We start from the raw sequence: 13,896 nt of genomic DNA, 5'->3' as shown, positions 1-13,896 counted from the left end.
GACTGACTAGCCCAGAAAGGTGTTGAATTGGTTGGACAGGTAAATCAGAAGGATACTTCATGCTTATCAAATAATTTATAAAAGTCAATGTATACCAAGACTATATATTCCCAATTCTGAAGAAGGTATGGACCTACTTGAAATTGATTACATGTATAGTTCTGCAATCATAGTACTGCATACATATCTGCTCACCTCACAAGACCCAAACATAATGAGTGTTTTAAAACATGAGGAGAATGTGTCTAAGATGACTTCCCTGTTTAATTTAGCAGAAGCATATCGGTGTCAAGTGGGAATGGAAATCAAGCCAGAAATAGATAAAAATCAGGAAGCAACTGAATGTGCCAAAAAACAACAGAAAGAATATAAGGTGAAGGATTGGATGAGAAGGCAAGAAATGTAGAAAAAGCATAAATATAGTTGCAAGTACAGAAAACTCCTGGAAGAACCTCATGTTGATCAGGATCGAATGCAGGAATAGTTAAGGAGAGGCAAATTTAAACCAAAAGGTGAAAGATTAATATTGGCACCCCAGGAAAGTGGACTATGTACACATTGGTTTACAAAGTCCATTGAATGTGTGGGAGAAACATAGAAATGCAGGTTTTGTAAAATAGAATTGGAAACAGTCACCCACCTTGTTGCTATTTGTGATAAACTAATGGCAGAAGGACTGTATACTGAAATGTATAATAATGTAGCAAGACCGTTGCACTGGGGATTGTGCAAACATTATAATACAGAAGTAGCTGAAAAACACTGGAAACACAAGCCACATAGCTTTATAGAAAATGATGAAATTTATATCACATGGGATCACCCGTTACCAACAGTTCAAAAAACAGATGTGAAAAAAATGGATATAGTAGTTCATGAAAAGATGACAAAAAATAGCATTGTTCATTGAAATTGCTACACCCAGTGACTACAGTGTCTTATGTACAGTGAGACACAAAGTCATAAAATACCAGGATTTGCAGGCAGAAATGAGGGCAGTGTGAAGAAGGATACCCACACCATTTCAATAGCAGTAGGAACAACGGGTCTTATAATAAAGACTTTACACTCGTACTTAGATATGGTACCAATACATGCAACTCCGTACAAATTGCATAAGGAGTCATTACTGGGCACACTGCAGGTGGTGTGAAGAGCACTTCCAGCTAACATCAAAGATTGAGACAATACTAATTTCATGAACTTTAATCATACTTTAATTTAAGAATGGGGTCCATTCTAGTCATGGTATTGGAAACCCAAAAGTCTTTGAGAAGTTAAAAAGAGAGAAGCCTGGCCCAGGGAAGCATGGGGGTAGTGGAGGCTGTGAACCCTTGAGCCTGAAAACCTCCCTGGCTGGAAGAGAGGACAGGTGAAGCAGAGAAAAGAAATAATTTGTGAGGGAAAAAACCTTGGAGGCAGGAAGAGATGCCAGCACTGGACAGTCTGGAACAAGAAACTGTGATGCTGTGAAGGAGTCAGCATTGTCTTTTGAATAGCGACAGTGAACCCCAGGCTGTGCAACAGAAGCTGGGTAAAATGAAAATCCTGTACCAGCTTGGAATGGGATGGAGTCTGAAGCAAGTGGTCATCCAGATAAAGAAATATCTGAATGTTCTTAAGCCTGCAAATGTGACTACAAGCATTAGATGTTTGGTGAACACCCTTGGGGATGTAGAAAGCCCAAAGGGCAAAAAAGAGAAAACAGAAAATGAGAGAAACAAACAGAGAAATGAAAATATTTCCTGAATACAGGTTGGATATGGATGTGAAGGTAAGCATCTTTCAGCTCCAAGGAAACCAGAAAGGCCTGGGTGAGCAACTGAGGAAACAGAGTCTGAAGAGACAGCATTCAGAAGGAAGGCACTATTAGAAAGGTGTTCAGAAAAGAAAGATCTAGGTCAGGTCTCCATGACCCCTCTTTCTGGGGACCAGAAGCATCCTGGAATAAAAGCCAAAACCCTTTTCTGTTTGTGGAACTGATCGAATGGTATCATGGTCCGGCAGACCCAGCAACACTCCTGGAAAATAAGGACGCTATTCTGCAGGGATTTGGGGAGTACTGAAAAAGGGGAAAGGGTTTTTCATGTCATAAAGTAACTCTGCTGTATAGTGAAGAGAACCCAGGTGTCTGTAGTAATCATCTGCCAAACTGTGAGAGAAAGAGAAAGCCTAAGGGACAAGGAAACCTTAGCAAGAGGAATGGAGGGAAGACAGTCAGATGGCTGCAGACCTTGTGGAAAAGGACTGCTTCTGTGGCCTGGGCATTTGAGTAGGCTTATCAGAAAAAACATGCCTGGTAGCCTTTTTACCTTTCGAAGACTGTCTAGGCAATCTACGCAAAAAAGCAGTCTTACCATGATAGTTCATTTGAAACTTGGGAATAGGCATGATAAAAACCTGTCTCACATCTGTCATGATCCTGTAATGTCTTGAAAAGTTCAGCCAAGACAGTACCAAACAAAGTCTGGTTATCCAAGTGAGCATTTAAAAGTTTTGCTTTGATATCATCTGGCAAAGCCAGGAACAATGCCTCATCACAGAGTCAGAGGCAGCAGCCCTGCAAGATGCATCTGCTGCATCATAGTTGCATTTGACAGAGTAATGGGCAACCTGAGAGGTGGAACTGACCAAGGAAAGAGCTAAGGTCTTACTCTCAGAGTTAGGCATATCAGAAACAATCTTTCCAGTCTGATAAAGATGAAGCAGGATGTATCCTGTCATATGAGTCTGGTAATTGATGGCCATAAAGGCTAAAGTACCTGAAGTGCATAATTTTTTATCAATCCTTTCACGGCTTTACTGTCTATCTGAAGGAAGGAGCCTGGAAGAAGGTAACAGCCTAGAATGCTTGTCAATATATACAGAAATCACTGCAGGATCAGTGGAAGGACACTTGCTCAAGAACTTGCAGGCATCCGGCACCTTATAGAAACTGTTGGAATTATTACAAGCTGGAGGCTGAGAATCTGGTGTCAGGGAAGCAGCAGATAAAGTATCTAATAGAGCAGTCAACACAGGAGGTACAGCAGAGGTTTAGGAGAGTCCATTTGAAGCAAATCATAATACATCTTCTCTATATCTGATACTCGGGAGCAATCCCATTTGAAATGCTACATTATGACAGGACTTTGTCATGAAAGGAAAGATCCTCCAAACAAGAATCATGACTAACAGATTCCTGCTCCAAAAAGCCACAGTCTAAAGTTGAAGGCAACTGAGAGGAATAGGTTAGGGAGTCAGCCTCAGTAAAAGCTCAATATAGGACAACCCAGTGCAACTTAATACTGCAGTACTGCAGAGCACAAAGCTCTACCATATTATAAGGATTAAATGACATTCAGATATGCATGCCACAGGAGAATAAACAAGGGATGTTAAACAAATTAGTGGCATGCTTAAGAGAAGGAAGGAATATTACAATGCTGTGATCAATGTGCTACTAATGTATTAGTGTATGATAGAGCAGCAAGCATGAATGCCACAGCACGGTAATCCATGTCATACAGGCGGCCATCTTGAAAACTGCATGTGGCATGTAGACTAGGCAAAATTTTACAAAGCTGTACATAACAGGCAATACAACATGGAACATGTTACATAGTACATTAGGTTCAACAGGCACAGGTGCCACAATTCAGTAATTTGTGGCATTAACAGAAGGCTCAGGTACCACAATATTAGAAAGCAGTGCATGTAGAAGTAACGCAAGGTGCGTGATACTATCAGGGCAGGGCAGGGCAGGGCACAATGTAACATGCAGTAAACAATCACACACAGTTGAGAAATCTGCAGCAGGGAGCAACTAAAAGTAATACTGAATCCAACATTAGGTGGACAGAAGATGATGCACACAACCAGGCTCATTCAGTCACAGACGTGCACCAATGTGTACTATTCCATATTGAGGGTTGTGTCCAATGAGGTGGAAAGAATGGTGGGCATAGCTAAGCTGCTGCAGAGGCAAGGTGATACAACACATGTCCCCACTGCACACCAGCCCCTTGGACATAACTATAAGGCCATGGTGGGAAGGAGGAGCAACAGGGTAGGCCTTACAAAGTAATCTCTCCCTGAGTTGATGGAGGTTGCCAAGAGCACCAGAATGCCCTTAGGTTCTGTGACTGGCCCTAGCAATATATCAGAGTTAGTCCCAGGGTATGGAGTAGCTGCAAGGCCTGGCACAGATGTGTGGTAGTTGGATGATGCTTGGAAACAAAAATGCTCCAAAAAAGTTATCAAACTGAATACTTTCTACTGCTGAATGCAGTCTCGTACTGTGTTGTATGTTTTGCAAGGCCAGTGTGCTACGTTTTGCTCTTCTCATATGTTTTAGGACACCTTTTCAAGTCAAATCCAGTAGCAAAGTTCAAAGTAGGTTGGTCATGACATAGTCCAGCTCAAAAGAGTGATAGCATCCTTAAACAAACAAGATTAAAGCAGATCACAGAAGCAATAATACTATGCAATCAACAGCAATTCAACTCAGAAAACAACAATCATCCTTTCTGTGGTGAACAAGCTATACTAGTTTTAGATGCAAATGACCACAGTACAAGACAGAACTTTAACAGCATCATTAGCATAGTCTAACATATATAATACAAGCACAATCATAATCTATAATATAAAACAGTTAAGGTGATTACTATCCAGCTAATGTGGGACTGTTTCTCAAATCAAATCTGGTGGAAGAGTTCAAGGTAGGTTAGTTTTGCTGTAACCCACAAAAATAAACAGGGGTGGTATCCACAAGCAACTTTAAAACACACTACAGTAGTACACATGCCATTTAAAGTTACGACTACTACAATGCGAAGAGTAATTCAGGCCAGACACAGCAGCAGTAGCTCCTTTTCTCACCGGGGAGCAACTAACTTGATGAATTTCAAATGCAATATTATGGCAGCACAAAGCAGGGACTAAATCAGCATTAACACAATGTAATATATACAATTGGTAAAAATGTTACTCCCCATAGGTTGTGAGACTGTTTCCCAAGTCAAATCCAGTAGCAGAGTTCAAGGCAAGATGGTCACACCACAATCCATCAGAATAAAACAGTGGTGTCCTCAAACATAACACTTTAATAACACATTTGACCCTAGCGGACTGATTTTGGTGGGTGGTGCTATTTGAAAGCACCTTGTTTGCCTTTTACATGGTACATCATATGAATTTAGTTATGTTTATTTACTTTTATTTATTTGTCCTTTGATAACTGGGAAAGTTTTCTGAAAGAATGACTGATGCAATGGCCCATTTTCAGTGGAAGGCCAGAGAGAAAAGCCCCACAACAGATTCAAAAACATTTAAGCAGTAGTTGAGTTTTAATTGAAATAAACTGAAATTGCAGCTTGTGTTTCACTTTATTTTTTATTTTATTTTATTTTCTGTTTTGCTTTTATTTTTTTCAACAATTTTGTATTGGCAGCATAATATTCAAAGAAGAAAAACTGTATCAAATTTATGCAAATTGATAGAGATTCATGTTTCTTTTGATTCCCATCTAAAATATAATACAATTGTGTATGAATTAATATCGAGCCTAATTTACCTTGCCCTGGCTGTGATTTAGAGTGATAAAGTGTTAACTACAGCCCAGGCAACCATGGGAGTCTGAGGGGCTGTAAGAAGGGGACTGATGTGCTCATCCAGGGAGGGACACAATCGGCAAACACAGAGCAGGAGGCATCAAGAGAGTCGATCCTAAAAGAAATCCCCCTGGTGGAAGCTGTCGGTGATAGTGATAGGAGTCTTCCAGGATGCCCCAGGCTTAGAATAGAGACAGTTCTGGGAGTGTAGAAGAGGTAGATAGACCCAGCAATGGATAGGGAGGCACTGGTGTATGTGGGAAAGAATGAACTTAGCCACTGGTTTTGTTCCAGAGGTATGGCACACAGCATTTATGATACCAATTCACAAGGCTGGCTCTACCACAGACCCTAGAAACTACAGATGCATTATTCTGACAAGCCTCATATGCAAGAACATGGAATGGGTTAAAATGGACATGGTAAACAATGATATTAAAATGCTTAGAAAACTTGAACCGCATCAGAATGTCTTTGTTGAAGGTAGACCCTGTCTAATGAACCTAATAATTGACTCTGAGAGACTTCAGCCATGACGCTGTCCATATAACTTATCTTGAACTCACCAAAGCATTGGTTACCATACCACATGCTAACATAATTAACAAGATAAATGCACTCCAAATTGATCCTTATGAAATTACTTGTATAGATAACTGGCTGAGTGAGAGAACCCATACAGTGAGGGTGGCAGCAGAGAGCATGACTATAGCCAGTGTCATACCTCAAGGATTCAAACTGGGATCTTTAATACTGGGGATATGTTTCTCTGATTTCCAAATCAAAAACAGAAATCTCTGGTTAACCAAGTTAGTAGGCGCCATCCTCATATTCCATTCTAACATTCCAAAGCTTCAACTTGAACTTAACCTGTTAACAGTTGGTACATAGAAAATGGACTAAAACTAAATGTTAAAATGTACAGTATTGTCACATTTGGTAAACTATCCCTCAACCCAGTTTACAATATCAGCAACACCCCACTCACAAATGAAAATGTTGTAAGATACCTTGGAACATGGATAGATAATGTCCTCTCTTTTGATCATCATGTTGTAACAGTGGCTAGGAAATCCTTCTGTCTAGCACGACTGATCGCAAAGGGTATCTCCTCTATATCCAAAGAAGTCCTTACCCATCTATATTCTGCACTGATCAGAGCCATTGTAGAATACAATACCCCTTTTGGGATGTATCTTACTAGGCATACTCAGCAGATGGAAAGACCTCAGATGTTCCTAACAAAAAAAAAGACCATGTACCTTAAAGACCTAAGATACCAGGAGAGTCTTGAGGCTCTGTTCCATTATTAAGTGTCTTATAGACTCTTTAGTGGTTTTCTGTGCCTTACTTTTGGGGACATTAGGAATACAGCAGTTCAACATCTCTTACATCTCCACAAATCAAACACTCCATTGAACACTAGGGCCAGAGATTTGAACCAGCAGGTAGGACTTCTGAATGCAGAATGTAAATAGACATGTGACATGCGGATCAGAAGATGAGGCTACGTATGCAGTGCTTCTTTTCATTGCAGTGCTGTGTTGTTGTTTAGGTGTATATATGCTCTGTGGATATAATGTTTAGTTTCAGGCCCATACATCTATGCTGTACTGTGTCATGCAAAGATTCCCCTCAATTAGTGAATGTCACTCAAAGAATATTATGCTAAGGAGTTTCATGCTGGTACAATAATCATGGAGTACTTTCCGAAAATGTCAACATATACCATGTCACCGTGTTGAGTAGCTACAATGTGGAAATGTACCTTTGTTTATGCACATTTGTGTATCCCAGTCTTGTACAATATTGCTCAGTGTATAAACAATAAACTCTTGTTTTATGTTATTTTATTACATAGTTAATTGATGCTGGAACTTAACTGTAATTGTTAACTTCTGTTCTCTGTTTACTTATCTAATATTTTTATATATTTGGAGCTTTTCTCCCTGGACCTCTACTTTTCTACTCAGTTGGACTCTTCCCAGTCAACAAATGTCAAATAAGTAACTAAATAAATAAATATTACTTCTACACAAAGCAATGACCTTCTGTGAACTACAGTTGCGATTACCACAGAACAAAATGAACAGACACCATCACTAGAGCTGTGAACAATCATTTACTAAATAGAGTAAGCACTTCCATTATTTCAATAGTACTTCATCAGGATCTGGATTTTGACTTTAGTCCATAACTCTCAACTGTCAAGATTTTCACAGAATGACCAGATTTTTGCCTCATATTTTTGGTCTTTTCCTCATAATATTTGTGGTTTTCTGGCAAATTATTGAGATTTGAAGTCACTAAATAATACTAAATAATGACAGATATTTGAGTTCCAGACACCATATCCTTCAGAAAATACATAATAATTCAAAATCTGTTATTCTCTGGACTTTCAAAGTTTATATGAACAATTTTTAAAATCTGTCCCTATTTTTAGGCTTTGTCCCCCACTATTTCTGGCTTTATCCAGATTTTTGTGCTGACAGGCATGATTTAGTCATGATTACCATGTTATACTATAAACTATAAAGATGGTATGCAGTTTTACTCCAAGCCACACCCCATAGAATCAGCATACCATGAACTCTCTGGGCAATCAATATTTCAGTGCACTTCAGCCCTTCTTAAATCCCACCTGTGTTTAAATCCATATACATATGTATTACCCCCTTATATTTTACAGAGCAGTAAATGGACATATACAGATGTCCCCAATATTTTATACAGTTGAACTGAATAAAATCAAATGAAAATCTTAACTTAATCAGTAGTATGTCTGTTTAAATGTACCCAAGCTCTTTATTGTAGTGCTGTTTGTATCTTTCGTGTGGTCCAACAGTTCATATCTTCTGGTACAATATTTGAAGACGAAGGATAAAGCTGGGAAACACTTTGATGCATGCCTTTGTGAGTGTTTAAAGCAAAAATATAATTGTATTCTCAGAAGAGTGTTCATAAAAGAATATAAAAGAATCAGTGTGGCTTGAACAAAACTAGGTTTTATTTTTATTTATTTTTTATTTATTTTACATTTGTTGACCAGGCTAGTCTAACTGGATACATGTCCATTTTCAGTAGAGGCCCAGGGAGATAAGCTCCACTTTAAACTAAATAAATCAAGACCAACAAACAAAAGTCCATGCAATATATAAAGTACATATACTTGAAGAATTTCTTCATCAACTTGAGTTATACAGTACTAAAAATATACAGATTGTGACTACTGAGTGTAATAAGGTAAAATGAAGTTTGAAATTTAGACTTATCTAGAGTGCTGCAGTGTGTGACACTGACTTATTAAGATCCAACGCACACTCCTACTGAAACAACTTGAATGCATGATTGGCTACGTTGTTCCCAAAATATAACCTGCAAGGTCAGACACAGGCAAACTAATTCCACTGGTGAGCAGATCAGAAGATACATTTTAATGATCACTGGTCTGGTCATTTTCTGACATACCTTTTATCATGCACTACATACCATAATGCTCACAGGAAAGCACTGTGTAAAGTTCAGGTTTTGAATGTGAAATTTATAATGTGACTCATGATAAATTTACTGTGATAATACCAAGTATCATTAACTGAATGGAACAACCTACAGGAAAAACTAACACTTTGCATGTATCTGCTTAAACACACACACACACACTCACACACACACACACACACACACACACACACACACACACACACACACACACACACACACACACACACACACACATCGGGTGTCATTTTTAGAAAACTGTTTTATAAAATAATTATATTTTGAGATGAAAATTAATAATTAAAATATTACTTACAAGAACAGCAAAGGCCTTGTTTCCTAACTCCCAAAAGCATATTCCGACAGTAATTACAGTATGCGGGCTTGTTAAAGTGTTTCAGTTTCCACACGTGCTGACCATCATCCTTAACGTTCTGAAAAAGTTTGAGTTCTAAGATGAAGACAGATTTTGGACAAATGTATGCTTGTTGCAGCTGTTCTGTGGAAGTTTCAGGCAATTGTCATATACATACAGCTATCATTTAATACATACATTTAAGATGAGATGAAGAAACTCTGGACAGTGTTTAAGAAATGAATGCATTACTGTTTTCTGTCTCTTACATATACAAACACAACTAAGAACTGATGTGTAAGATCATTATTATTGCCTTATACTCTGTATAAGCCATACCATTGCCTTAATGACATATATGTATCAGATAACAGCAAGCTGAATGAAGTATGTCTCGCCATCATTTGGCTGAAATGTCAAATAATGTTTCTCTTTCTCTGCAGGTAAATACTTACCAATCCTTGCACCATAGCCTGCTCAGGGGGCTTAAACCCACTAACCCATGCCATGCTTCTCTACTGACTCGAAATATGATGATGAATAACACAGCATTTCTTTCACTTCCAGTCACAATCAGCAGCTAAAGGTTATTAAATGAGCAAGAGAACAATAGGATGGCCATACCCATTCACACTCAGTCAGACTCAGACCATAATGACCACAGGAGACTAAAGTTGGTCACTAATTCATTCTCATCTTCCCCTGAAACAGACCCCGCATCACAGAAAAGTTAAGAACTTGTCCACGGTTCAAGTTGTACTGCGAACTGACAGGGATCAGGCAGAAAGGTACTAGTCTAATTTATATAATCCAACAACATAGCAGGTCTTAATAGCTCCAGGCCTAGTTAGGTATAAGATTAACATTAATTATTAAGTGTCATGGCTGTAACCTATTAAAACAAATGTGTTCATACCGTCAGAGTCAAGGAATCCTTGTCTAACCTTAAACTTGATATTGCTCACACATTATATTTTACATTTGCATTGTAAAAATACTGACTTCCTACAATTGGAATGCATATATTTGAATCAGTTATGTTTCATTTCTACAGCCTTTGTTCTTTGAACCTACTTAACACTCATAAAGCTGTTAAGTCCAAGACCATCTTTCTTTGCAATTAGCAACTCACTTTCTAGACTGGACAACCTTCCTGTCAAACTCTAAGAGCAAGAAATCTGGACAAAGCAAAAATAAAGATGGGACATAGGTCCAAAATCATGGGCAAATGTTAATTATTGTTTATAAATGCAGATGGCTGCTATAATAATAGATTCCCATTAATGTGCATTTTTTGAAGGATATGCAGTCTGTTATTATTTAATGGCATCAATCCCTAATGACATGCCAGAAAAAACACACATTTCTTGACTGGGAATATAAGGCAAAAATCTGGACACTCTGCAAAAATCTGGACAGTTGAGAGTTATGCTCAACAAAGCTTCTGTGATAGCAATAGCATTATAAATGCAGCTACTTGGCCTAGCTGAGTAATGCAGGGAAGTGGAGCCCTGAATGCAACTCAGGTGACTGAGATTCAATTAGTCACTCTGGAACTGGAGGAGGAATGAAGGCAAGGGACATGTCTTACTCAGCTTTACGGAAGGGTCAGTGAGGGATGCATGCACTCAGGTGACACTGGGGGAAACTACCATGCATGTCTCAAGGGGAGGGGTAAGGATTCCTTGTGGAAGTGAGGAGATGCCCTTCATTGCAGCCCTTTGCATGTCTCCTCCTTGATGTTCCACATAGTGCATATACAAGGGATAAAGCAGCATAGAAAAAAAAATCTCAAACCACCCTAACGGTTACCTGAATGATGCCCCATCCTAGTTTACCAATGCTCTGCTAATGAGAAACATATGGGGCAACTAGCTGGAAACTAGCTGGGAGGGGGTTGATGATCAACACACAGCAGGGGCAAAGAAAAATAAAAATAAAACCAGATCCTTGTTTGGCCTTGAGAAAATGATTGTATAACTGTAGCCTATCTGTTTCACCTGTAGAGCTTAGGAAGATGTTTTACTGTGTGCCAGACATATTCATTATGGAAAATGTGTGAGTAATAACAGAAACTTTTATGCTCATATTTGGTTTAGGATATATATATATATATATATATATATATATATATATATATATATATATATATATCAGTTTATCTGAAGTACCTTTCGGAAAATGAATTATCATATTTTGTAAAATATTAACATCACAGGAAATATATAACAATAACAATAACATAGCTGTTACATTTTCGAAGTGCATGTGATGTAATTACGAAATTAAGCAACCCAAACTTCTCTGCCTGACTTGATCAACTTGAAATATGAACTAGTGGGCAAGGCTGATATTCTACCTCTTAAGACAAGGCGACCATTTTATCTGTTGAATTGAAATGCTGGTTTAAGGTCCAAAAATCTTGTCTAATGGACTGTACATGCCCAAAACTGCCACTACTCTTAAACATCAACCCACAAAATTGGTTTAGTTTCAGTGAGATGAGCAGTTTATGAAATTATTATGGATTAATTTGAGCCATTTTTATTTATTTTACTCTCATTCTTAAAATGCCAGATAATTCCATCTTCTCTCTATGGATATTTGGAAAATGCATCATAGCAGATGGGACATATATTGAGTGAGTATAATACTGCATAGGTTACCTTTTATCGTATGGTCACTGTTACTCTCTCTCGCCCTGTGACAAATGGGTCATGAATCAGGTGGGTGTAATAATGCACAAGTTACCTTTTATCATCATTGGTAATCTGGCCCTGTGACATCTGTTTGAGTAATTTTTTGTAGCAGAAACAATAAGGCAAACATATACCAATACATATACCACAGTTGTATCACATACACCATCCTATGTGCGCACAACTACAGGTTCTATTTTAAGTGAAGACTGCATCCCTTGCATTGATTAGCTAAAGCACTATTTGCCTGGTATGACTGTTTGCATATTAGACTTATTTAAAATACAGTGTGATGTCAAGGTCACTTCCTTACTAACTGCATTTTTATAGAAGCTGTAGGATCAATTAGTGAGGTGGAGAGAAAATATGATTCGGAGGCAGGTACTGTTGCAATCTGAAAGGCGTTGTTATTGACCCATTACCATGTCTTTGAATCTAACACTAGCAATTTTATATCTAACCAAAGACATCCTCCCCTTACACGCACATATACACACACACACACACACACACACACACACACACACACACACACACACACACACACACACACACACACACACGTGCGCACGCATGCACACACATGCACACACAGACACACAGACACACAGACACACACATACACACACACACACACACACACACACACACACACACACACACACACACACACACACACACACACACACTCTCTCTCTTACCCATCTATATAGCCTCATTCATGATCCTATAGAGATGTGCACACATATCCTCACAAATACATATGCTAACACACTCCTAACCCCCATGTCTCTGTTCAATTGACATGCGCTGCAAGTATTCCCAAAATAGTAAATGAGTGATCACACTCTTTTCATGGTGGTCACTTTTTTCTCTGAAAGTAAAAATGAACTCAAATGAGATGTTTTCTAAATCACTTGGCCATGCAAATCAAGAGGCTAAATAGCATTAGCCACCCCTGAGATTGCCACATTAACACAGGTTCATCGGTAGGTACTAGGCTATTGGCCCTAGCGCCTATATAAGCCTAGCCAAAAGGTACCCTGGCTTTCGCCACCCAAGAAAATTATTTTCCTGTGCCACTGTCAAGCAGAGCCACAGAACTGATCCCATAGGTACCCCTATCTCCCATCCAATCATCAAGATTTTTCTTGAAGAGTGCTAATGAGGAGCTTTGTTTGATATAGATAGGTAGTTTGTTCCAGAGTATGGGAAATCTCTAGGACAGAAATCTATCCCTCCAGCATGTTCTGTTTATTGTGGTGACAAGGTTTATGTCCCTAGAGCGCATAGCTTGGAGGGATTGGGATTTCTTTAAGTGGAGCATGTCCAAAAGCTCTGTGTTAGGCAGAGATCGCCTCTGAGTAGGCGATATGTGATGGAGTAAAGCTGCAGTTTTTTGAGATGGTCTACGTAGGGCATCTGTTTGAGGCTGGTAATCCTCTTTTTGGGGTATTTCTGCAGCCTTTCCATTTGTTGTAGATGTCTTGTGAGGTACATACCAAAAGGGGCATTGTACTCTATAATGTGTCTAATGAGTGACGAGTAGAGGGGAACAATGACCTCTTTTTTCCTGGATGAGAAACTTTTTGTGATGAGGTGTGCCACATGGAACAATTTCCTGACTACTGTGGCAATGTGATTATCAAAGGAGAGACTACTGTCCACCTGTGTCCCAAGGTCTCTTATCTCACTTTCAGTGTTAAGTAGACTACTGCCTATGTGGTTGTTCATGGGTACAGAGTTT

At 38.8% G+C, this 13,896-nt stretch overlaps 1 protein-coding gene across 3 annotated transcripts in view; it reads right to left on the bottom strand.

Moving 5' to 3' along the window:
• Positions 1-13,896, bottom strand: part of LOC122792986 (diacylglycerol kinase beta-like) — a 4,078,579-nt gene that overhangs the window by 2,103,088 nt on the left and 1,961,595 nt on the right. For all 3 annotated transcript variants that reach the window (XM_044060599.1, XM_044060600.1, XM_044060601.1), the window contains one exon: positions 9,412-9,529. In XM_044060599.1, the coding sequence (XP_043916534.1) occupies positions 9,412-9,529 (118 nt within the window). The remainder of the gene's footprint in view (positions 1-9,411; positions 9,530-13,896) is intronic.

Source organism: Protopterus annectens, chromosome 2.part0 (genome assembly GCF_019279795.1).
Source record: "Protopterus annectens isolate FY-2018-M chromosome 2.part0, PAN1.0, whole genome shotgun sequence".
In the NCBI taxonomy this organism is placed as follows: domain Eukaryota; kingdom Metazoa; phylum Chordata; order Ceratodontiformes; family Protopteridae; genus Protopterus; species Protopterus annectens.
The sequence above is the reverse complement of the archived record's forward strand: the minus strand, read 5'-3'. Positions and strand labels throughout refer to the sequence as shown.